This window comes from Sceloporus occidentalis, unplaced genomic scaffold, assembly GCF_023333645.1.
Source record: "Sceloporus occidentalis isolate IW3139 unplaced genomic scaffold, rSceOcc1.0.p SCAF_2, whole genome shotgun sequence".
Lineage (NCBI taxonomy): Eukaryota > Metazoa > Chordata > Lepidosauria > Squamata > Phrynosomatidae > Sceloporus > Sceloporus occidentalis.
The window spans coordinates 63,648,278-63,675,110 of NW_028316982.1; the positions used below are offsets into that span (position 1 = coordinate 63,648,278).

General features: G+C 38.2%; 1 protein-coding gene across 4 annotated transcripts in view; it reads right to left on the reverse strand.

The window, feature by feature from the left end:
* Positions 1–624: 624 nt before the first annotated feature.
* The window catches only part of LOC149318479 (SH3 and PX domain-containing protein 2A-like), a 335,649-nt gene continuing 309,440 nt past the window's right edge, over positions 625–26,833 (reverse strand). For all 4 annotated transcript variants that reach the window (XM_089509805.1, XM_089509806.1, XM_089509804.1 and 1 more), the window contains 4 exons: positions 23,462–23,796; positions 20,072–20,121; positions 14,903–15,022; positions 625–14,735 (listed from right to left, as the gene is read on the reverse strand). In XM_089509805.1, coding sequence (XP_089365931.1) covers positions 12,840–14,735; positions 14,903–15,022; positions 20,072–20,121; positions 23,462–23,796 — 2,401 coding nt within the window. In that variant the 3' untranslated portion in view covers positions 625–12,839. The remainder of the gene's footprint in view (positions 14,736–14,902; positions 15,023–20,071; positions 20,122–23,461; positions 23,797–26,833) is intronic.

Sequence of the window (26,833 nt, forward strand, 5' to 3'; positions counted from 1 at the left end):
TTTTAATCCACTGCTTCATGTCCAAGTCTGTGGAGCAGCAGAACACATTTGCTTCTTCTTCCTTACATCTTTTCAAATACTTAAACGTAGCTATCATGTCACCTCTTAACTTTCTGCTCCCCAGGTTAAACATACCCAGTTCCCTAAGCTGGTCCTCATAGGGCATGGTTTCCAGACCTGTTTCATTTTGGTCTGGACATGTTCCAGCTTGTCTATATCCTTCTTGAATCATGGTGCCCAGAACTGCACACAGTAGTCAAGGCTGGCTCTGACCAAAGCAGAAAGAATAAAGTGAGACTATTACTTCCCTCAATCGAGACAATATACTATACAATTTAGACTGATGCAACATAAATTGCACCGGTTTTCTAGCTACTGCTAGAACATGTATCTAAATCACATTTAATTGATGGGTCTCCTCTAGCCAGGACAAGCAACAGGATAGAGGCCTGCATTTGTATGACATCTTGCAAATTGTCAAGTAAATGGATTAAGGATCAGGATTAGCTGTGCGGACAAAAAGTCTGATTAATATATTTTATTGTCTACAAACTTCAGAAATAAATGAACCAACCAACAGCTGGAATACAATTTAAAAGATCAAAAACTTTATTTATTCCCCCATTGGACACAGAAGAAATCATGTAAACAAATGGAAATTTTTAAAAAATCTTACAATTTGCAAACATTTGAAGATAAGAGTATCTATTACCTCATTCTCTCCAAACCAAAAAAATATGGCCAGTTAAAACATAACAGCAATGTCTGAATGTCAAAGGTATTTTGTAGATTTCAAAGAGTCTGATGCCAAGGGTAAATCCTTTTTTTAAAAAAGCTGAACAGGTCACTGTATCTTTTCTTTAAAGACAAACATTAAAAATATGTACTTAAATCCCAACCAAAAAAACATAAATATAGAAATTAAAGTTCATATTAGCACCACCTTTGGTCCAAGCAATGAGTAAACTGGGAGATGACGGTGAGGTACAGTTTGTTAGAAAATCCTATTCTGCCTGAGACACTGAATATTGATTTGTGGTTTCACATTGCAAGAACCTAGAAATAAAACAGAGGCCACAGACTAATCTCTTCAAGTCCCTTGAAAAAAAGAAAAGCCTTGCCCTATCACTGGCATGTGTTCATGTAGGAATTTGGCTCACAGATTAGCATAATTTCATGGTCACCAAGGTATTGTGTTTCCAGATGACAAAGGATGCTGGACACAACTCTTAATTTCTGAGCTCCTGTATATGACTTGAGAATGGGCTCTTCTGATGTACAATAAGGGATTTGTGGGAAATACATTTCTACTTGCATATTGCCTGGTGCCTGTAAAAGTTGTATTTGCGAAAGTGAGCGCTTGGGGTCTTGTGCACTTGGGCCCCCACTGTGAGTATTTTCTCAAAGTGACCTGTTCAGTCTTTTCAATCTCGCTACAGAACATTTCACAGCATAATGGTATTCTAGCTGAAACCTTCTGATATGGCCTAATTTAGACATAAAGACACAAGGTCACCTCTGCTATGCCAAACTATAACGGACACTCATTTCCAAGGGAGCATTTACAGGGAAGTTATAGCAAAGACCCATAAAACAGAATTGTGGAGGCAAAACATGTACAAAAATATAATCCCTATACTTCAGAAATAGTGAAGATAACATTATCAATTCATTTAACAAACAACATTTCCAGATGGCTGCTGGTAAAAAAAAAAGCCCTGAGTATGGAACTGCATGCTGGAAGGGCTTTACATCTTTTGTTAATAACTGAGCACATAGAGGCCAACTATTACACTTGCATCACAGAATTGCCAGAAATGGGATGACGTTTTCTGGTGAATCTGTGGCCATTAATCAGAGCAGTGCCTCACGTTTCAGCCCTATGGAAGTTGCTTACAGTGCCCAGTGCATTTGGATGTGATCTGAATACACCACATTGACACCCAGCAACAATAGCAGTGATGGTTCAGTATCTCACTGGTTCCATCTGGGAAGCTGATGGTAAATATGCCTGCTGAAAATATTGGAACAGGCATATAAAAACAGACCTCAGATTTTAAATAACTAATTAAGCTATGTAAGCATCTTGTGTAAGAGATACTCATATGCACTGTAGATCTCAAAGAATGTTCAAAAGATTACTTTTTAAAAATCTGGTTTAAGTAGTATTGAGAATTTTCCTTCCTGGTTCTACTCTCACAATCCTATTGCAGTTTAGCCATTATTTCACACACCACTATGGTTAATTTTTAATTTTGCTAGTATTTTAGATTCATGTGTAAACTTGTTTGCCATCACTCATCTAGATAAGAATTAACACTCTATCTTTAACATGCTCAAGTCTCTTCTAAACACTCACACCACAATTTTATACAGGCTTGTTTGGAGTTAGATACAACAGTTCAATGGGACTTACTCATCTATGGGTGCATAGGGTTACAGTCTCATTGTTCTTCAGTAAATGGGGGGGGATACTATGGGGAAGCTGAGTCATATTGTAAATCTATGTGCAATAATCAAGAGAAGGATCTTGAGAATGTCAACATTTCAAGATCTCTGTGTTTGTCTCATGACCATAAGTTAACCATGAAATCATTCTGGATCTGCAGCCAGGCTAGCATCTGAATGCAAAGTGAACATACACCAATACACTTCATTGATATATAAGCTTTTAGTTCAAACAAGGTGAACCATGTGGCTTAGTGTTCTCAAATGAAATCTGGACATGAGGAAACCCAACTATCAAAGTCTCATTCCCAATATCACAAGTTACAATAAAAGATCATCACAATCTTTTATCTCCTCTATCAAACTTGTATACCTAGGTACAGAAAATCAATTTAAGAGTCTGTCAAGGAAGATCAAATCTGTCATTATTCTTTGCTGCCAGTTTCGTACATGGCAAGTCACCATTACAATGACAAGAGAGTTGCCTGCAAATTTCACCACAGATGTGTTCTCTTAAAGCTATGTGTATATTATTTAAACTGATTTAATAATGCTGGCTAAAGACAGCTTTTGATAGTGTGACCAACAGTCTTGTAAGAAACCAGTTCACTATGCAAACAAAATTCTATTCTTCACATAAGCTCCCAGCTATCTTTGATAAAGAATACACCCGCCCCCCATAAAACATTTCACATGGACAGTGTCTAACATGGTTAGCTTTTCAACTGGCCAGTTACCTTAGTTCATTCTTAGATGCTGATACTCTTTGTCTTACCAGTTCATTTCTTCCTCTCTTGAAAACAGCAAATATCATCAAGCTCTTTTTCTCTCTTGCTAGAATGCATGCCACATCTGACCCCCTCCTGGATTCCTTTCATAAAACAAATACATTCCCAATACCTACCCACAGACTCCATCTTCAACCTACATAACACTAGTAATCAATCCAGCTGCTAGAAAAAAAATGCCTCCCTAAGGAAACAAGCCATACAAAACCAAACACTACACTGCCCATCAATATCACACAGCCCAAAGACCAACCACACATCCTTCACCATCTCTTTGCCAACGTACTCTCCCATACTTTTAAGGGTTACATTCTCCTTACATTAGACAACAATAGTTACAAGAGATTCACTGGAAGAACAAAGCACTATCAACTACTAGGAAGATGTGAACTGTGACACAAAGCACTCAAATTCTACATCACTTTACTGAATACTTTTTGCTAAAATAACAGTTACTTACTTTCTTATTGGTTTCCAACATAAGGGGTTCTGCTCCCTTAATCTCTGAAACTCATCAACAATTATTCTCTGAGATGCTTCCATTTTGCATAGTAAAAGGCTGCCATTAGACTTGGAACACACCAGTTTCCATAAAGTGATGCCTTAAAGTTCTGTAGGTGGAAATTTGGCAATGCCAACAATGCTCAGAGGGCAAAATTTGAATTGCTGCAAAATGTGAGATCAGCATCTGGCTCCATCTTTCCCTTCACTTCATTTACACAGAGGAGAGCCACTTGGTTAGAAGCCAGTTTAAAACATGACTGGTTTGTGCTGTCATGCCAGTTTCAATCATTTCATTTCATAAAGCTCTAAACCTTTTCTCACCCAGAGGCTGAAGACCTCTTGATAAACACAAAAGGCATTATCTTGTCAGATGATGAACTTCAAGACACAGACTCCCATTCCATTACCATGTATAAATCTGACCATTTTACAATAATGGAAGATACATTTTGACACACAGAGCTGTGATATATTTTAACACAAAAAATGTACAAAAAGTACAGAGAAAATCAAAACAAGCATTAATTCAAGGAATATATCCAGTTTAATTTGGGTTTTTCTCTCCTTGGAAAATCCAATCAATTTGTCCCCAGTCATGATCCAATTACCTCTTTTGACCATTTTCAAAACAATAGGAACCCAACTATCCAATTCATTTTGGTAACAGGAGTCTCAACACAGGACAATAGAGGCTTTAGCACTTCATGTGAATGTGTGAAAGCGACAGTGTGAAGCTTTCTGTCAGCTTGGTTTTAAAGAAGAAAATTGCACTCATTCCAACAATAAACTAATGCTACATGGGGCCAGCCCACCCAGTAAACCTAGGCTGAAAGGAATTCATGAACCTGACCTCTGGCCATGCTGAGCCTGAGCAACCTTATCCCAATGAGGAAGGGGGGAAAACAATTTTGATTCCAAGTGGGAATGATGGTCATGGGAGGTCTGGAAAACATGTACCTCTAGCAAGGACACAAACTCAATCAAACCCTTTCACCTCTATATTAACACCAGAACTTGAAAAAATTATTTCTTTGGACTAAACTTCCCAAAATTGCTCAGCAATATGACCAGTAGTAATATTGACTGAAGGATTCTTGGGAGCTGTAGTCCAAAAAATAAAAAAAAATATGCTCTGCTTAACAGTCTCTCTCTCTCATACACACACACATACACACTAATATACGCCCCTCCAAAAATGAGGGATCTCTTAATTGCTCTTCCAGAAAACTACATTTAATCAGAGTTCCAGAGGCTGAGCAACAGCAACTGAAGGGTATGCAGAGGGAGTTCTAATTCACTGCCCTCCAAGGATGTTGGCAAAGGCCACATGTACAGTACTTGATTTATTAGAGATTACAAAAATAAAATAAAACCTGTGAACAGATATGGTAGATGAAATGAGACACCACAAAGAAACCTTGGAGCAAGGACAGAAAGCCCATGAGACCATTTTCAGGCCTGATGAGGTTTCCATATACTTGCCAGTGATTTCTATACATCTACCTTTTTTTTAAAAAAACCCCCACATCCTTTAAAAAAAAATTAATAAAAATACTATTTACAAAGAAACTTATACTCTCCCAAACCGTACCTGTCAAATGCTTAGAATATGTACAGTACCCCTGAATAATTGCGTGCATGTATGTCTGGGTCATCTAGAATGTAGGAGGAGGCTTGGAGTGTGCCAGATGGATTCTGACTGTTTAGCAGTAGACATCCAGTTGATATTTAAAGTGTAGCTTTAGAGCTAGTCAGCAGCATAGTTACTCTGGCCAGGATGTGTGCATGTGTGGGTACATCACATGCACAGTTTGAATGTTCATGAAACTAAAACAAAAACCTGAGGTGAAAACCAAGGCAAGTCTTCCATAGCCAAATTCAGCAGAGCTTGCAGCTTTTCTGGAATCAATAGAGATCCAAAAATAAAATAAAATAAAATAAAATAAAATAAAATAAAATAATCAAGCATCTTCTTCTTTTACTGGCCTTTTTCAGAATGGTATTGCATATGAGGTACAGAACCATTTGACCAGCATGCAACTGATCCTCTCAATTGATGCATATTTAGGAGTGCTTTTTACTAACATAACTTTCTCATGTCAGCTGTAGCGCTTAACAACAGAATGGACCAAGTAAGTGATTCTGGGATTTTTAACTGGAACTGGAAAGAGTGTGTCATGACACCTCTTATGTTGTTGTAGCTCTTATCAACTCTAGCAGCATTGCCATTGCTGAGGAATGCTGAGTGCTGCAATCCTGCAATATATGAATGGCTGCAGGAATCCCAGCTGTCAGCTAGAGAGAAGTGTGTAGCCAAATCAACACAATTTCTTAATGGAAATGGGGAACAAAAAAATGAGGAAGCTGAACATCCACTGTAACACTCACAATCCTGACATTTTTGTTTGAATGTGATGCAACTGTGCAATCACTAACAAACTCACACAATCCATTTGAACTAGATATTAACCTCCTCTTCTCCTCACTTTTGCTCATCTCTTGTTCCTTAACCCTCAATCCTTAATTCTTTCTAAAGAGTGCATAGGTAGAAAATGACAGACTTAAAAAATAAATCACACTGTGCGTTCCACATCCAAGTCCTGGAGGAGGGGCCTGTTTCTTTTCAATATTGCACATATCCTCTAACTAGATTTTATCTAGAGAATGCAACATCTTTGGGGAAGAATGCAACCACATAGAGGAGACAAAAACATATAAGGAAATTGTTAATGAACAAAACTACATAAGGAAGCCTAAACTGAAATACCATTTCTATACTGTAGATGCTAGTAATATGGAAATAATGAACACTTTACCAGATTCCTCTCCATTTCTCATAAATGATGTAAAGCAGTAACACGTTTATAAACAAAGAAAAGCAATTAGTATAGTTTTACAATAAAATATGTCACACTAATATTTGAAAGTAGTTTTAAGAAAAAAATCTATAATGCCTTCGTCAAAATGTTCAGTGTTGCTACTGAAGGAAACTTTTGCAATCTGTTCACTGGAGCAAAAGCACTCTTTGGTACTGCAGTGTAACTAGAAATTCAGATGCACTTGTTCACCTAATAGGCATGATGACTGTGGGGGAAGAGCAAGTTCCACCCAAACTATTTTCTGCTCAATCAAGGCTGGGGACCTATATAGCATACGTGATGGAAAGCTAATTTCATTGGAGTCCTTGGAACCTAGCTTTGTGTAAATGTGTTAAGGAACCAGCATACCAATTTTTAATTATTATTATGATTACTATTTTACTCTGAGGTGGATTTTGGAAAGAGTCTCAGCTGCTAGAAAGCTAGGCAAGCATCCTCAAACCTGAGAAGCTAGTTCCATGAGTCCAAGGGCCTCATATACTTGGTTTTTCTCAGTCTACATCCTCCCCATCCCCTGTTGCTCTGCCAGGTGATGCTAGATAGAAGAACAATTCAGAAACATAGGTCATATTCATAAGCAGTTTGTGATAAGCCCAGAAAGGCGATGGTCCAATTCTTCAAACAAAGTTTGAAACCCAATACTTCTGGGCCAGTGCACATCCCTTACATGATCCTATAAAGACCCATGGTTTCCAACCTTGGTAGATATTTTAATACAGTTTACCAGATATTAAAGTGAAGTATAATTCTTACAAATAGATGAGATATGGTGGAACTGTGTCTGAACTGTATCATTTCGGGGGCTAAAGTGCTTGAAGGATCCACTGTGCCAAAAATAACAACAAAAATGTATTGTGTACAGAAAACCAGAGCTTGGATAAGTTAATCTTTTAGACTACAATTTCCTGAATTCTTCAGCCTCCATGGCCATCATGCTGGTTGGGGCAGACTTTGAAAGCAGTAGAAAAAAAATAACGTTGTCAAGCTCTGAAGGAAACAAGATATTAAGATGTTTTCCAGCATAGGCATCTACCTGTCATATTACTTTTGTTTACATATAGAGAAATTCTGTTATGTGTGGTGGATCATTCAAGCAAGTTAGGAACCTAGTCAAGGCTTACTACTTCCTCTCTCTCTCTCTCTCTCTATATATATATATATAATTGGTGTGTGAGAGAGCTAAGCCACAGTTTCCAACACATTAAAATGGGCAACAAGGCATATGGGAGCGGAGTCAAATGAACTGCAGACATAGTGCTAACTAGAATTTAGAAAAACAAACAAACAGCAAGTGTATCTTTTCAGGCATTATATAAAACCGCAATAACGAACTCAGAAGTGCTCATTATTATTAAAGTTGCAGTATACAGCAGAACAAGCTTTTCAAATTTTGGGATTTTCTCTCTCTCTAAAATTTAAGTTGTGTTTTGTCTTTGGCTATCTCTCAATCCTTTCTAGCAATTTGAAATAATTAGAAAGAAAACTAGAAGTGACTCCTCCGTCCACAAGAGGGCACTCTTTGACATCACAAAATATTTTATTCAGTAGCTCAGTTCCCCCTCAAATTAAAAAAAAAAATCCCACTAATTTAGATCATTTTGAATGGGTTATATAGTTTAATGAAGTTATTTAAATTACCGTATGTTTAATTGGGAGACCAGATTTTGGACAAAAATACTACAGGCATTTTTAGGACATAAATGTCTGTACAGAAAAATCATAAAAACGTTTAAACAGATGTGAAAGGAGATAGTTCTACAGTTATAACTCATGTCTTGTGGCAGGCTTCCCATGGGCAAATGTTTGGCCATGAGATGAACAGAATGCTGGGTTAAATTGTCCTGTGATCTGATCCTGCATAGTTCTTACTATAAATTCTCCAATCCTCTTCCTATGAATTCTCTCATTTTTTTCTCTCTCTTTTTAAAAATATGTTTTCTATATCACCTAATAGTTACAGAGGCAAACAATATAAATATACATGTGGAAAACAGTGAGACTGACTAAAAGGTGCTTGATATAGTGCCCTTTCCCCCTAGACTTGAATGTTAACTTTCAAACACCATAAAATCAACTCCTGGCTTGTCCAGCACTATGGCTACTGGAAAGATCTGTGTGCACGTCTACAAAGGAGCAAGATCATAAATAGCAGGTGGATACAGAACAAAAGGAGCTCAGTTCAGAAGTTAACTTTGCCACCCACCCAAACATTGCATCCCCCCCTCTTAATATATTATAAAATCGGCTCCTTAGGTGCCTTTGTTGGCCTGAGGACTGCAAGACTTGAGCATTTTTATAATATTAAATAATAGTTGATGGATGATTGGTATCATAAGAAGAAGAGACCTGAAAGAAGCCTGTCTTCACAGGTTTCATTCCTGATTTGTGAATATTAAATACAGAACTGTACAGCTATTAGTGACATAATGGACAGCATGAAGCTGTACTGAAAAGAATAGTGGACAAGCCGTATGTTTAAGATGCAGCAAGAAATGCCTTTTTAAGAACTCTAAACTGCACAAAACCTCCCCATAATCTCATGACCTTAAATCTGGATCAGCTCACCACTGACAATTTTTCAGGGCTATGTCTATTCAGGAACATCACTAGCCAATGTACTGCTTTCTGTTCAGAAATATTTCCCCTTTTCCTTGGCAGAAATTTGACTTTTGCTAACTGAATCTACTGTATTTTGAGAGTCCAATGGCTCAATGCAGAAAAGCTGGGAGCTGCACTTTTAGCTTTCCCAAGAGATGATGGCATCTTTAGAAGAAACTGTAAAGTACAAATTTTAAATAATCATAAATTATGTTAATAAATAGGTGTTTTTTTAAAAAATGACAATTTATACTGCATCTTTAAATCATGCACTTGAATTTTTTTCCTGCATCTTGCTTTAAACTCATTAAAGTGCATTAATTAAAAAATAATGAACCACTTCTTCATCATTATTGTTAAAAAAATGAACCATAAACATTAATACAAGTTACTAAATCACTACTATTAGTACTGCAATCTAGCAGATTACTTTAGGGTTTTGCTCTATTTAATACCGTCCAGCAGAAGAACATAACACTTCTATTATAATGTGACAGCCACTCTGGCAGTCCTGTAAATGGCAGCTCATGTTTTAGCAGAACTTAAAAACAAAACAAAAAAAGCTGTGACACAGAATTACTAGGCCTTAGGAAGAAGATCTCAAAACAAAATCCACACCATTCTCATTTGTAGGGTAGATCATTCTCTTCTCCCCACTAATTTGTAGTGGTGTTTCACAGGCCTCTTCTGTCTTTCATCTCCAAAGTCATTCCTTTCTCCCTTGCTGATTTAGCCACAGCCATAGGATGGAGAGATGGGGAGAGTCACATATTTTAATGGTGTTTTAACAAATGAAGCTAAAAGTCCTGTGAGCTTTGGAAATCAATCCACTGCCATTTGTTATTGAAATTTAATGTATGTAATGGACAATTAAAAATCAACAGTAAAAGACAAGAATCAAGTGAGAGTTATATAATTTTTCAGGAAGACAAAAATCTCACAATACCACACATTTTGAATCCTTTGGAAGATTTCTTTTTTAAAAATCTAAGTTCTTTAAAATCTTCCTGTTCTTTTATCTTTCAGTTCATAGCAAGCCTAAAGTGCCGCTAGAAGATGTATAGGTTACTTATCTATTATTCTATGTAAACATTTGTAGTGAAACCCAACTGGTCTTCTTTTCACACATAAAATGCTGAGCCTCAAGATAATGATCGACTCACCTGATCTCCAGTTCTTAAGAAAAGGCCTTCTGGTGGTTCTTTTACCATTACAAAGTTTATTTAAAGGCTGGTGTTTGAGGCCACATCAAAAATAAAGATACTCTGCACTTTACTCCTTTCCCACAGTGGTTTTCTTAATTTTCATGTTCTTCCACCAAATGCATATTTCTAAAAAACTATTGGCATCATAAATAATGAGGGGAAAACTGAGAGGGAAAGAGCACACAGAAATGAGCCTGTGCTTACTGCATAGTAACATTCTCAGCCTAATAGTGCTCTTACTCATTTGCTCCTTGAGTTTGAAAAGTTCAAGTGTTTCTCCCCCAATACAAGTCATGTTCAAGTGGATACAACAGAAGAGTGATTTTCTACTTGCTCGTAAAAGGAAAAAAACCTGTTTAGAACCTAGTTGTTCACAAATAAAAATCACCCCCCCCCCTATGCAAACAAAAAACATTTGTGCAGATAGTAAAATCCATGGCTTTTCCTCTCCCATTCAACTTCGTAAACACTGATGCATCTCTGCCATCTGAGACTGGATACTGTTTGGAAATGACACTTAAATAAAAACTCTTGGGCTCTTTCTCCTTTTCATGTGTTTGTGACATGAGAATATGTAATAATTTACTTGGTTATATTAAGCCTAAACACTTTTGCTTTTGATCCTAAACCACGTGGCCAATGTGAAATGCACATACAGCTCTAACACTGGCATTCTTCCCATCATTTGAATGCAAGAAAAGCCCAGGACACGTGCCCCGGAGATGCACATAAGCCATTGCCCCCTCTCAATACTGTGTTGGGGAAAATGTGTGTGAATAAACTCCACATACACCTGAAGGAGCAGACAAACTTGGGAACCGGATGAAGAGGCTTCAAGATACCCATGATATTACTTACAAGTATGAGCTTTCTATTTTCTTTTTTGTGCATAAACAATGAAATTCAATTCCTGGGTACATGCAAAAAATGCTTCCCTTCATAGGAAAGAATGGCAAACTCTTGCAATATAAAAGCTCATTATCTGTAAGTAAATACCATTTCTTAACTCTTTTACTTTTTTCCTCTCTGTATAATGAATCCTGATTGTCAGGATCCATTGTACAAAGAAATTCTGGTTTGCTGAACCAGCTCTCACTTTCAGATAGTGGACATGTGTGGCAATCAAAATCTAGACCTACACAGATATCTGTGAAGGGGCCACTGGGTTGCTTTCCCAGGTGGAACTATGGCCCATGTGTCCACAAGAACTGGAGGTCTTGTGGGGCTTTCGGATGGGAGAAGGAACCCTCCATAACATTAGCTGTATAGCACTGATGAAAAACGGACAGGACAGAATGCACTAAGGCTCTGCCCTGGGCTGATGGCACAAAAAGGGAGGAAATAAAACTATTTGAAAAGCACTTTCCTTCCACCTGGCGAGGCAACCAATCCCTGACAGACCACGAACTAGCAAAAAAGGAAAACAGTTCATGTAACAGTGGCTTCCTCATCTCAGCTACACACAAGTAATGTTTCTTGTGCACAGGTAAAACTCTGCAACTTCACAGTCCATATATGGAGCTTTGAATAGCAGAGTTGTGTGACAAAGACAGTCAAAAAGTAGAATCGAGTATAGGTTTTAGAAGACCTATGCAAAACATTACAGACCAATCAGTGTTCACAAGAAGTGTGTGCAATGCATCATTTTAAGAGTGTTTACAACTATGAACAGCATCAAGTTTACCTAAATTTCAAATTCAAATAATGTATTTTCTTTTAAAAATGACCCCTTCATGAAACTGTTGACACATAGTGAACATCACAGGAGAAAAAGCATGAAGGATGCCATTGGGGAAAATCGAATAGGTGCATGGAGTCTGAAACCAGCAATGCACAGTGAAAAGGCTCTTGAGTTCTAACACAATTGGGAGACAAAAATGCAATAGCCAAGGGCTGGTGCTGGATTCCTCAGAGAAATTTCCCCATTTGTTTTGAACACTTGAAAGATGCCTTAAGAGGAAATTCATGCACAGCTTATACACATTCCATGTGAAGGAATGAACAAGCTGATATATATGCTTAAGCATGTCCAGTCTGGCATCAAACCATTCTTACCATTCCCAAGCTGGTGCATGGATCCAAACTATATTGTGAAAGGCACAGATTTGGTTTCCTATTATTACAACCAAGATGATGGTATAATGTACCCTGTTGTATTCAAATTGTGAAAGGCTTCATCAAATATCAACAGCAACAAAAGTCTCAGGGATGCCAATACCTGCTGTGTTTTCTTGATATTTTCCTGAATGAGCCAGTTTCTTCAAACAACCCCTCAGTGATGACAAACCTGCTGGTCTTCACAACATTCAACAGTCACTTCTATCCATGACAGAACAAAATGAAATACCTATCTCTCCCATTTTTCCTCATATGTACATAGTAGGAAAGTATAAATTAGAGTATTGAAGACATTGGAACTAATTCTTTTTCTCCAAATAATTTGAGGGTACCCAGCCTTTAAAAGGTTTCCCTCCATCCATGATTTGACAGTACCACCAACCATTTGGGTTCCTTTCCAGGACCTCCATGCAGACACCTTCTGGAAATCCAGCAGTTTCTTCATCACCCTCATAATCTGCAATGGAGACATATATATCCTTAAGGTTATTGTGAATGAACTGGGATTTTTCAATGGGTTTAGGCCGGACTGTGGAAACTGGAATTCCATTGCGCTCTGCTGGAAGATATGTGGTGCTGTCAGAACTCTCAGAGCCTAACCGATCAGCATGTTTGATCTTTGAATCACTTATCTGGGACTGAGCAGTGCTGAAGGAAGAATTGCGTCGTACTGCCCTCAGGTGGTCAGTGGCAGTAAGAGATTCATTTCGACGGAGAGAACATGGTAAGTTATTATCCTTAGTTGGTGGGGAGACAAATACTGATTGTGGCCTCACTGCTAGCTGCCTAATGCCATTTCGTAATTTGACAGGTCCTGATGTTTTGGAGAAGCCCCCAGGTGGTTTACTGGGAATAGGAGGTGTTGTTCTTTTGCTCTGGTTGATAGTGTTCAGTGCTTGGACCTTCTTCTCTATCTTCTCCAAGCTGTTGGATTTGTTTTCATTTTTTCTGTTTTTGGCCAGCGAGATGTTTGTCTCACTGGAAATGGTTTCTCGATGCTGGTTATCAGAGGATACCAGATAGTGAGAAGGAGCCCAACCTTCTGTTTCTCCATATTTCAAATACCACCACCCACTTGTTTGTTTTTCCAGCACTTCTACTATTACTCCTGCTGGGAAGCTGATTTCAGAATCTTGAACCTTCTGGTAGGAATCAATAGTTACATAGAGACATTTTGACGAATTGCTTTCATTCTCTGCTTTGGTTGGCTGGCTGGAATAGAATATAACTTGGGAAGGAGCTGTAATGAGATCTGCAGAACTTCTTCTGTAAGACTCATCTAGATTTCCAGAAGCATTGTGAGGTGGACTTTCAGACTCTTCACTTCGTGAACCTTTAAGTCCACCTCTGAGCTGTCCAGTTGGTCTCAGCTGGTGACGTAAAGTGCTGATGTCCATTCTGTCTTGGCTTTGAGAATCTGCTTTGTTCAGGAAAGGTTTGGGTCTTACCATTGGTTTTGCTCTACTAGACAGGGTCTCCCCTGTATCCTTTTTTATGCTAGATTTGGGCACAATACCTAAACCAACATCAGAGGCTGACCTTGGCTTTGTCTCTTCATTCCGGGAACAGTGAGACTTCCCAAGATTTGGCTGAATGCTTTTCTCACATTTGGGCTTTGGAAGGGAAGATTTGGGAGAAACAGAGCATGGAGAACTTCTTTGGATCAAAGACAGGGATGAACTTCTTTGGGAATCTGAATCTCCACTAGATTCTTTACTTGACAAAGCATCTTCTATATATGGTCGGAAGCCTTCATTTTCATAAATTGTCTCTTCTTCATGAGCCACATCCTCAGAAGACTCTCCAACTTGGAATTTTGCCCTCTGGAGTGATGACACAGGAGAAGGCTTGGACAGATGGAATGTGCCTCTCTCCAAGCTGCCATCTTCTCCTTGGCTCAGCTCGGATTCTGAGTCAACACCAAAGGCAGGTACATCATATTCTGGCTCCTCATATTTTTGCTTCTGCGGGGAATCCTGGGTGTCACCTGAAGCTATGGTTCCAGCAGCTGCTATGTCTTCACAGTCTTTTGGTTTATTGGGAGGTGCAGGGGGAGGAACTTTGGGTCTAGTCAAAGTACTGGTTCGTCTGTTTAAATTTGGCTTCTTTCTTTTATCAATGTACGATGCTGGAGCCCAGCCTTCTTTTTCACCAATCTGCACGTACCACCAGCCACCAGAATTCTTGTCAATCACCTAGAGAAGGAAAAAGACAGAGATAAGCTTAAAGAATCAAAATAACCATACAATTAACATTATTACAATGATATAATTTTATGCAGGCAGGTGTCTAAATTCTGCCTTATCAAGGTTTATCAAGGACCCATCTTTCAGTGTTTCTTTAATTACTTTTCAAGGCTCACCTCTGCCTTTTGTCCTCCATGAAAGCTGATCCCATCAGAGATACAAGACTGAAATTCTGCAATAGTATAATATTCAACTTCTACCGATGGTGGCTCAGGGGGTTTAGGTAACTGAAAGCCCTGTGGCAAGAAACAGTAACATATAGATTGGTTAAAATGGCAGAAGAGAAAACAAATACAATTATTTTAGAGTAGAGATGCATATGTATTTTTTTTATTCTCCCCACCCTTTAATCTCCTCTTCTTTCTTTCACCTGGGGAATAACTGGAGCCAGTCCTGGGAAAAGGATTCCAAGAAAAGACCACAGGAGAGCTACCTGGGGTTATCAAGGATGGGTTGACTATATGCTTCAAGTTAACCATTGTAACAATGGTTAGTCAAGCAATGTAAAGTGTTGATTCAGAAAAGCCATTTCTGGGTAGTGAGTGATGGAAAGATTAACCACAAGGGATTACTCTCTCATCCCTCTTTGTTAGTATTACATGCACTCCCCTTCCTTGTCCCCATGGATAAGAGGCGAGGGTGGTTACCCCAAGAAATCACAAACAACTTTAGCCTCAGAAAAATACCAACTACCAGCTCAGGCAGAAAGAGGCTCTCACACTTAGAGCCAAGTAGCGTTGCTTCCATACCTTGAGTACCTCAAAGAATGAAGTCAAGTGTGGCCTATGGAATGTTCCCAGTTGATCCCCAAGATTTCTGCTTGCGTAATTAAGTGGGTCCTAGTACATAGGCAAGTCAAGACTATGGGTTGCATTTCAGCCTGGGCAGCATTTGAAATCTTTGGCCCTTCTCTAGAATGGGCCACCAAGAACCGGGGCTGCTTCCAACACATCACACATTTCTTAGATGATTTCCTTTGTGAGCTTCCTATGATGCCCTTCACAAATGGACTGATGATGCCCTCACTGAGGTGTCAGGGGCAGGTGTAGTCAGGCAGTGGCTTAAACCCCTCATCTGCTATTGTTCGGTTTCCCTCAGAATGTGGACTGGGGTAAAAGGCACCTGCTGTTTGTACCTGTGCTGCATTCCATCAACGTGTTTCTGCACATTTATGATTTGCCTTTTCCCTTATTTTTAAAAAAAGGTCCTCAGGAAATTGTGCATGTCAAGAATAAGTGCAAGTTGGCTGATGGAGGACATTAATACTTAGTTCTAGGCAACGAGAACAAAGCTTTGTTCTTCACAATGGAGAACAAGGGCAAGGAAGCTCCCTCTTAAATTTGATCAAAGAAGGCAAAGGCTCACTTGTTTACTAATTAAAACAGTTATCTGGCTCTCAACCAGAATTGTTTTAACTTAACCACATTTTCATCTTTGTGGGAGAGTCTAATCAATCCTAATTCAAGTGCATGAATAAGTTTTCCAATTACCACAGAGTGGAAATAAGAGAAACAGTCTTGGAGCAAGAGAGGCTGCAATGCTAGGAATTCCATTCCCTGTTTTTAAAATGATACAAACTGATGAATGTTGTTTGTTTTTGTATGCCTTCAAGTCATTTCTGATTTATGGAGACACCAAGGAGAACCTATCATGGCCCAGGCTGTATGGACTCACTCAAGAATTGGGTCATTAATTGATAAGTATTCAGGATATATGGAGTTGCACAAGAGTTGAAAAGCTCATGACTCTTGAACAACTTAAAACACATAAAGTAGAGAACTGCATCTTATTATAAAGTGAAGATGGTGGCTCAGTGGCTCTTTAAACCTATACTAAACACTTTGACATTATGTAAAGTGAGCCCATGTTTTAATGGGGTGTGTGCCCCATTACTTTCTATTTCTATCCCCCATTACTTCAGTATACGCTGATATCACCTTACTCGGAGTGATCCGGAATAGATCCCCATGTAAGGGGAGGGTGCACTATACAATACTATTGTTTCTATAGGAATGCACATGTTTAAGCAATCCCTGAATACTCACAGAAATTATCCATATCTTCCAGGATTCTAGGGAGGACAACACACTGTTCTAATCCAGTTTATTACAATAGCCATATTTTTAATTAAATATTAACTGTACAATTCTATGCATGAATATCTGAAAGGAAGCCTATCTGAGTTTAATGGACTGCAGCCTAAATTCCATTCATTTAGATGGCATTTACATAGAAGAATATCTACATTTCTAAAGTAATCTAACTTTAAAACTTTAAATTAAAAAGGAAGAAAGAATTGAAACATATGTTCTTAACTATTGCTAAAAGATGTATTGTACATACTTTTCATAATTCTGATTGTTTCTTTCACTATTTTTATGAGGGAGGAAAAGGATTAAGAGAGAAACAGACTAATGGTTTATATTTGATGGTTAATACTTGTCCAGATTAATTATCTATAAAATGGCATGCAACAGGAATCAGCAAATCCAGGCTCACATCCTGACAAAGATGGCAACAGCAGAAAGACAAATAAAAACACAAGAAGAGCCCTGTTTCATAAAAAACATGTCCAACTTAGTTTTGCACCCTGTCTATACAATGGCCAATCACAAGCAGGACACAATTGCACTACCACAATCCCACTTCAACAAGTGATACTTAGAGGCATGCTGCCTCTGATCCTAGAAGTATATAGTCTTCTCCAGTTCAGATTTTAAATCCTAACTGGAAGAGGCGTTTACGGGATCCTAGCTGGTAGAATCTTCCTTAAGGCAAGCATTTCATGTGCTCTCCATATTTTCCAGGCCTGAGCCTGCTAAGTTTTAAAATGCACATACTTCTTCCAAGCACATCAACATGACAAATATTAATACACCATGGGATGCAGCAAACTAAATATGCTTCAGATTCCAGGATGGTTTACATTAGACTAAACCAATTGGAAACAGCAGGACTCTTAAAAGTTATGTGCATCGTTTGTTAGTATGGAATTAAACCATAACAACCTCACCAAACTAAAGGCAAATGGGAAATAAATTAATAGAAAGAGGGTGGAGATGTTCCAAAGGAGGAAAACAGTAATATGACATAGAACACTCAACTCATCAAAATGAGACACAAGTAAAGTACTGAGTAGAGGAGATTCAAAATTCTGCAGTTGATCAAGCCAAGAAGGAGCCATTAAGCACCTTTCTTGATTACTGGTGATGTGACCGGAAAGGCTAAGAGATAAGAAACAATCAAGCCTCAGACATCTACTGAAATCCATGAGACTTGTTTCCTGTTGACCTTTGTAGTTTGCTCCTAGCATGCAGGTCTACCATTTTGTCTCAGTTGGGAATGCTGCCACAAGGTGCTGAGGATTACATTTCAGTCTCCTCAAAGCAGGTGACATTTTTAAACATGTATAAATCAATCCTTGCCTCTGAATTTTACATGGAGACAGGCACTACAGATCTCCCACTTCAGGTAGAAGTAAAAGATGGGTCATGTGTGTGGGTCAGGGAAGGACAGTAATTCACATGCATTATATCAAAATAAATCATGAGCTTTCTCAGTTGAAAGACCTCAGACTTGTGCTGAAAACAGTTGGGAAAGACTTATGTTGAAAACGTTGGAAAGCTACTTCTAATCAAAGGAGATTATACTAGGCTGGCTGGGCAGAATGAAAAGAAGCCCAAGTCATGGGTGTTGTACTTTCCCACTCTTGTTTTCTATGACAGTGCTTCTTAAGATGCCTGAGGGGACTGGCAATTTTTTTTTGCCCGATATGCTAGGGACCAGTACCATATTGGTTCTCACTGACTATAATTTCCAGTTTTCTGGAAACTTTGCAGGGACCTGGAGCCAATGGCTCAGAAACCAGAACTGCTCCACGGACCATCATTTTTAGAAGCACTGCTCTATGAGATGGCACAATGCTCCAGAAACATCAAGCATATTAATGTTATTGATTTGTGCAGATGTGCAAAATATTCTGTAATAAAAGGAGAACTTGTCACAGAAATGAAAGGCCTGGACCTTAGGAGTATGCCCAGTGTATTTAAAAGACAATAAACTAATTGCCCTATGAATGGATCCACCATTTATATGAAAAGCAGAGCATACACAGGGGGTTTTGATGCTTTGCCTTACAGAATTGTTTCATTATTCACTAAACTCCTGAACATCCTGCAGTTGCCATTTCTTGTTGAAGAGCTGCTCATTCATTCCATATTACTTAGAACATCTGATTAGCACTTTGGAGACATTACAATATCCAGACAGCTACAAAACTCAGTGGGTGAGCATGGACTGGTTCCTATCTCTTACAGGAGTGTTATGAAAAAAATTGAGAGGAGGAACCACATATGGCACATTGAGCTTCTTCAACAAGAAGGAAATGAATAAACCAATGGAGGGAAAATAGGCAGCTTATATAGATTTGGTTAATTTGTTGACTAAGTTTTTAACACACACCCCGTGCAAACACAAAGCATCTGATTTGATGAGACTTATACAGTGGAAAACTTCATAGTTTGGTTACTAATCTACCTTCCCACTGCCATATGTCGGTATATATGGCCACCTGTATCTTCATCTTGTCACAGAAAAGCCATGAGAAGATCAAGAATCTTCTTTATCAAGAATGAAGAGCCCTTGGTCTGACATGGGTGGAGGTCATTCTGCCTTTGCAGAATGAATCCTCCTCCCTGATTCCAACCATTGGACCCTGGTGCATTCAAAAATAGCTTTGAGAAGCGAGGAGAATGTAAGGGAAGAGGAAGAAGAAGTATAATCTTGTAATTCTATAGGGCAGGTATATAGGGTAGACCTATAAAGGCAGTTTAATCCCCATTGAAGAATCCATATTTCTATATGATATGTTACATGTTCCTCTTATTTATGTTTTAAGGTCTAAATCCCAGTGTTAATCCAAACAGAACAGTTCTGAAGAATCAGTGAAATGTATATAAACAAACATTGGTTTATCAAATTTATTACTGATTCACTTGGTCTGCTTTCCAGGAGTACAATGTTAACATAAGACAAATTCCAAAGTTGACTTTTACTAGGCTAACGAAAGGCAAAAAATCTTGATGCAACTTCTCCAAAGCATATGTTTCTCCCTCGCAAAAAAGGATGAATAAAAAGCATGCAGGGAGTTGGAGTCACACAGTCTGCTTATCTATTCTGGTTGGGATTATCAACTGGATCTAGGCTGAAATGGTTAGGAAATGCTGTATTTGTGAAGTGTTAAAATATTTGCAAGAGTCACAAATACAAAAGAAATCAGCACTCACCAAACTGGATTCTCTTCTTGGAGGAGGCCTGGTTCTTAGATTGGGAGAACCTAGTGAGAAGGAGGAGAAGGAGCATTCTCTGTTTAGCAAGAACATACTAAAACAAGCATCACAGTTCTTCTCAAGTAAGAACAAACCCCAAATAAACTCCAGTATTTTTTAATACCCCTCCCCCGCAAATAAACTCCAGTTTCACCTCCAGGAAAATTACACTCATCCCTCCGTATTTGCGGCTTTGATTAATATGTTTTCTCTAGGAATCTCTGGGTCCTCCAGTGCAACTCTATGGTTGACTTTAACTAAAAGCTGCACTGGAAGACCTAGAGATTCTTAGAGAGAATACTCTACTAGGCTTTTGTAGCTCCTTCAGCACAGTTCTATGGTCAGTGTCTGTTGGATGTTGACCACAGAGTTGCCTTGCAGGACCTAGAGATTCCTAGAGAGAATACTCTACTAGGCATTTGGAGCTCCTCCAGTGCACTTCTATGGTCAGTGTCTGTCGGACGTTGACCACAGAGTTGCACTGAAAGACTCAGAGATTCCTAGAGAGGTGTCCTCTTGGGTAAAAATATGGTGTTTTTGTTATTTGCAGTTTCTCTATATTCACAGGGGTCTTGTGCCCCTAACCCTAGCGAATGTGAAAGAAGTGTATATAACCCAGTGGTTGCCTTTGACACACCTTATACATTTTGTAAGCATCTTATATGTTTTTAAATACTATACAAGTCAGGAAAACCAAGAGACCAGCAAATGCAGCATAAAAAACAAGATGACCAAAAGCTCGCTGCAGAGGACATTTTAGAGCTAAGAGATCACAAGGGTCTGCAGATCTAGAAACATGTGTTGTCAGCGTACTGGTGGCAACTCCATGTAAATCTCTGGATGATCTCATGTACTATGCAGATGCTGAATAGTTTATGGGGACAAGATGAACCCATAATAACTATCACAGCACAAATGCCATGAAGAATATTCCAGGATGCCCCAGAGCATACTCCAGAATGATTATCCAGGTAGGTGTAGAACCACTGAAAGCACAGTGGACTTCATCACCATCACAAAATTCCAGGGATATTGTTAATAATACTAAAAATTGTTGATAGGCCCTCAGAGAATCAACAAGGTCAAACATCCCGTCTTTCTCCTCACACAGGAAATGTAACAAAACCACTTTTGTACTAAAACCAGGTCTGAATCAGATTGAAAAGTAACCACTGACCATCAACACAGAGAATATTTTAAGGCATCAGTAGGCAACCTGATGCTTTCTAGGTGTTTTGAACCACAACTGCTGTAATCCTTAATCATCTGCCGTGATGGCAAGGGTTTACACAAAGTGGTGGTTCAAAACACCAGATTGCCAACCCTGTTTTAAGGACTGCTACAATATGAATGGATTTCAAATATGTTTTTACAGTCATTCATAATACTATATCCTTTTACATACAGACACCCTTTGTATGCAGGTTGGAGGAGAGTGAGATTGCATGCCTTACCCCTAGCTCAAGTCTACATGATTCAATGGAAGGTCAGAACCTACGAATGTAGAACTGTAAATACACAGGGGTCTCTATCCATGTATTTGAACCCTGAAAAAGGCCTTGTTCTGATCCTCAGTTTGACATGTATAGATGGTGGAGTTATGATCCCACTGCCTGTCAATGAAAAGGTCTTGTACCAATATACTTCTAAAGACAGTGGACCATAATGCAGCCTTTCATAAGCAGTGCACTGTCTGAATACAAAGGGGTCTCAGGAGTCATTTCAAAAGTCAGTCACCATCCGTTATATGCCACTGATCAATTACAAATCTGTGAATAGTAGGCATTTTGTGTATAGAGTGGCATCAGAGATGGGGCCTATCACTAGATGAATGACCATAGTAGCCCACACACCACGTGCTCTCTGTTGCAAATAATAGTTAATACCACTGTGCCCTATACAAACAGCTATCACATGTACTTATTATCTGTCCTTTCCCATTCCCTTTTGTATTTCCTTATTGCACTCCCTTAATATTGTCAACTGTTTCATTTTCAGCCACTGCTCTTTAAATTTTCATTAGTTGCTGCCTTTAATTTACACATTTTCCAGCTTTAAGGATAAGATAAAATATAGTCTGTTTTCTAGATTTATAGTTAGCCATCTAAATCCTTCAACAATTATTCCAGATCCCAGAATTTACACAGTCCTGGACATAATTATATGACCGAAATAATAAGAAAGGGTGAAAATTCTTCCTGTTGTTCCTTTAATGCAAGCCTACCTGATTTGCACTTTACAAATCAAAACAGTTATCATATGATACTTGCATTTACATTAAAAAGTGTATCCAAAATGCTTATGTTAGGTGAAAGTGTGCATTAAAATGCATATATTAATTAAAATAATGTCCAAAAATGCATTTGATTAAAGAAATTAATCAAAACATGCACATTTTAGTCAATATTGTATAGAAAAATTAGTTAGGATAAAAATGTATATGAATTTTCCAGTGTCCTTTAAAAGGGAAATTGCAATATGATGCAGAAATAGGGTTAAATGAGAAATTAAAAAAAGTGAAATTGACAGATTTGTCCATCCCAAGGAAATAATCAAATTATGCTCTCATGTTTTAAAAATTAGGCTGTCCTTCTAATGTTTATTTTTCCCAATTAATTGAAGAGGAGAATTAGATTATCAAGTGTTGCAGAAAGTGCTGGGTTGACATAGCTGGATTTACCAGGGGTTGCTGGTGCTGCTGCTGCTGCACCACATCTAGACAGATCATTCACTCACGACAACAGGTGTATCTAGATTATTTTTAGATTGTGGTATTTAAAGTACTTTTTGATTGATTTTAACATGTATTCCTTTTATATGTTCTTTTTACTGATGTTATGTATTGTGTTATTTGTTGTTGTTCCTGGTCTCAAACTATAAGAAGAGGTGGAAAACAAACAAACAAACAACAACACCCTCTCTCCCTCCTTTACATCACTGGAGCAGTCTGTTCAGCTGCCTCCAATCTATACAGAATGTTGGCCCAGTAATCTTTCCTGTTACAGGTTGGGGTTTGTCAATGACATTGTGAAGTTTTCTGCCAGAATGTACTGAGGAAGCATATATACAACTTTTCCCAATCCATTCTGGAATATAGGAGAAAAACCCTTGCCACAGAAGGGAATGAAAAGGTGAACTTACATCCTGAAGTTCCCAGGGAATGGAGGGAACGAGTAAATGTAGTTTTGATCTCAGAAAGAGTCATGCTATGTACACCTACAGGAAATGTGACACCAACATCCCATCTGAATCCTCACTTAAAATACGTTTTCTGTCTCAATGCCCCCCCTGCTTCAGCAATAAACAAGCATAAAGCATGAAAGAGTTAAATGTCCAATATGTACTTACTTATCTGAGCTCTTTGTGGTGCAATCCGTGCTATGGCTGGAGATCCCTGTGCCAATTTTGAAACTTGCTTGTCTTGAGTTGTCATGAAATTGCCATTGGAGTCATTGCATAAGATAGGCAAGCTTATCTCCTTCTTGTTGATGTGAGATTCTGATGTTTCAATTTCTGACTGGGTTTCCTTGTCACTAGAAGATTTCTTGTTCAACAAGTTGCTAATTTCCATGATGTTTCCTATAATTTCAACTGGCCCTGTTAAGTTCTTTTTCCTGGATGGAAGATCATCTTTTGCTTTCTTCAGATAGGAGGCTGGGGCCCAGCCCTCTTTGCCTAAATACCTGGAAAGATGAAAAGTCGATATTTATATGTAGTTTCTTATAGCTTTAAAATGAATGGCAGCATGGTGTGGGATTATACAAGAACAGGATAACAATTTTCATTCATACCTTTATGCATCGGTATTAAAGAGGATAGTAAAATTGACCAGTACTTGGATGGAAGATCACCAATGAATACCATGTACTGTAAACTATACTTCAGAGGAAGGAACTGGCAAAACCACCTCTGAGTATTCCTTGCCTAAAAAAACTCTATGAAGTTCATGAAGTTGCCATAAGTCAAGAGGTGACTTTAAGGTAAGCACACGCACACACACGCACGCACGCACAGACAGACAGACACACTAGTTCAATTGATTAAGTGCATTATTTTATTATCCAGGCAAATTACCTAGTTTCCATGGCTAGATGTTGTAAAAGATACCAGCTTTCAAGGAAAATGTTAAAATGGTAACTGGCTGTGAACTTTTTAAATAAACACAAGAAAGGAGGGGAAAAAGAAGGACAACATTTTGATATGCTGAAATATGGAAAGAAGCCAGAAGACTGAAGGGGGAGGCAGGAGGATAAAAGAATGGGGGAGCAGCTACATTCCTGTCCAAAAACCCATCTTTTTAAAAATGCTATGTGAAGACAAAAGTTAATATTCAAACCATAACACTAAAGGAAAAGAAGGAATCAAAATTTGCCTCCGTTTGTCTGAGCATTTTCTTTCCTTCATAACATCTGTTTTCCAGCTCCAGAATACTGGAATTACTCCAGAGGGAAGAAAACCAGGAAGGGAGACTAGGGGGAGGGAAGTGAGAATCAGTACAAAACCATGAATTTTGGAAAATGTTTTATTTAAGGAGGAGAATCTTACAGGTTTTAAGGTGGAACCTTTTACTTAATTATTACTACTATCTCAGTTCGTGTCATGGGCCTATGGTTAAGGTCTATTCATACAATTGATCTCATATGGCTGTGGTTTTCTTAACAAGAATAGTCCCATTTTATCAGTTCTTAAAGATATTTACATTTGGAACACAAGACACTTCACATTTTCCTTCTCTGTCCTTCATTCTCTTCAAATATTAAGCAAATCTTAAGTGTCTGGGTTGCAGAAAAAAACACAGAAGAGAACTAAAGGTAAGATTAGGCACTCATACCTCTCAATGAATTATCCTGCAATCCTGTACCCATTAACCTCCCAATAAATCCCTTTCAATTTAATAATGCTTGCATTTGAGTTGAAATGTACAGATTTGCTATAGTAGTACATATGTAATAAATAAAATACTAAGCATTATGGATTTAAATGTACAAAATGTTGTGTGGATTGCATTCATTGCTCTTGATGAATGTGGTATGTTACAACCATTACATTAATAATCTACATCATTCATGCCTCCTATTCTCAGTTGTCCTGACTAGGTACTGTGTCATCCATCTCTCCTTGCCATCAATTCAGCATGTGACAGAGCAAAAGGGAAGGCAGACTTTCTATCAAGTGCAATGATCTCAAAAATGAAGACTTGTTGTTGGGTTGGGGCCCAAACCAAATTTATTTCAATCTTTTATTGATTATTTAAATATGTTTTCAATGTTTTAACTGTGTTTTTTTAAAAATAGTATTGTTTAATTCTTTTTAAAATTTTGTAAATTGTTTTAGTTTAATCTTTTAAAAATTATTGTAAGCAGCCTTGAATCCCATTGTGGGATCCAATGAATGAATGAATGAATGAATGAATGAATAAATAAATAAATACACAATAAAAGCTGCACATTAATTCAGTGCTGTTATAATACTTTTATTCAATGAAGAATGCTTCTGGAAGGCATCCACTGTCTATCAGAGAAAAAAGGGTCAGTGATCATTCATTTATTTATTTATTTATTTATTTATTTATTTATAGCCTGCTCTTCTCCCGGAATAACAACTAACAAAATGTAAAACAGTACAAGTTAAAAACCATACAAACCATTTAAATGTAAATAACAATTAAACAATTTTTAAAAATTAAAAACATTACACATTGAAATTTAAAATATATTGAAGACTCTATACAAACATAGCATTTGAAGTCCAACCCTTGACAGTTTGAGAAAGTCTGGCAGCATAAGAATGTTTTTATCGGCTGCCGAAAGGAGAGTAGGGATGGGGCCAATCTGGCCTCTCTAGCGAGAGAGTTCCAGACCCTGGGAGCAACCACTGAGAAAGCCCTCTCTCTTGTTCCCAACAAACAAGTGGTGGGTCTCTGCTATTATAATGAATCCCAACAACATTTTTAGCGGAGGCAGTCTCATCAAATGATGCAAGACAGCCCCCAACTCTTATTCTGCTAAAGGAGTAGAATTCAAGATATAGCTGTGTTAATCTGTAGTATCAGTATGTAGAGAGATCTTGTAGCACCTTTGAGAATAATGAAAGAAAGAGGTTGGCAGCTTCAGCTTTCAAAGACATGAGTCTACTTCCTGAGATACATTTGACTGCATCTATGAAAGCTCATGCTGCCAACCTCTTTCTTTAGTTAGTCTCAAAGGTGCTAAAATATCTCTCTACATTCTGTTAAAGGAGAATACTCTACTGCTGCTTACTATCATCTGCATATGAGAAGGCTCCTCATATGCAGGATTCCCCCCCCCCCCCCAATCCAAACAGATATAACATATACCATTCCTAGATCTAGGGTTTCTAAACAGGAGCAACTTTAAGCCACTGATCAGTTTTTAAGACTGGAACCAGTCTGCACTGAGTTTCCACAACTTTCTACCATTAAATACAGATTGGTTTGCTTTTTACACAGGGAGAGTGATTGATAAGAGTTCCAGTAATGGAAAGACTCTTAATTAAACTAGAGAATAATGTCATGCAGACAGTGCTTGGAAGTAAATGGGATAGGTAATGAAAATGCAGGCACTTAGAGTGAGGGTTGGGAAAGGGTGACTTGTGGCCCCTGGATTCCATCTTTGTGTGTCTTTTAAATCCCCATGTGTACCCAAAGCAGCTCAAGGCCATTTTGAGTTGCAGTTTTGGGAGAAAGGCAGTATACAAATA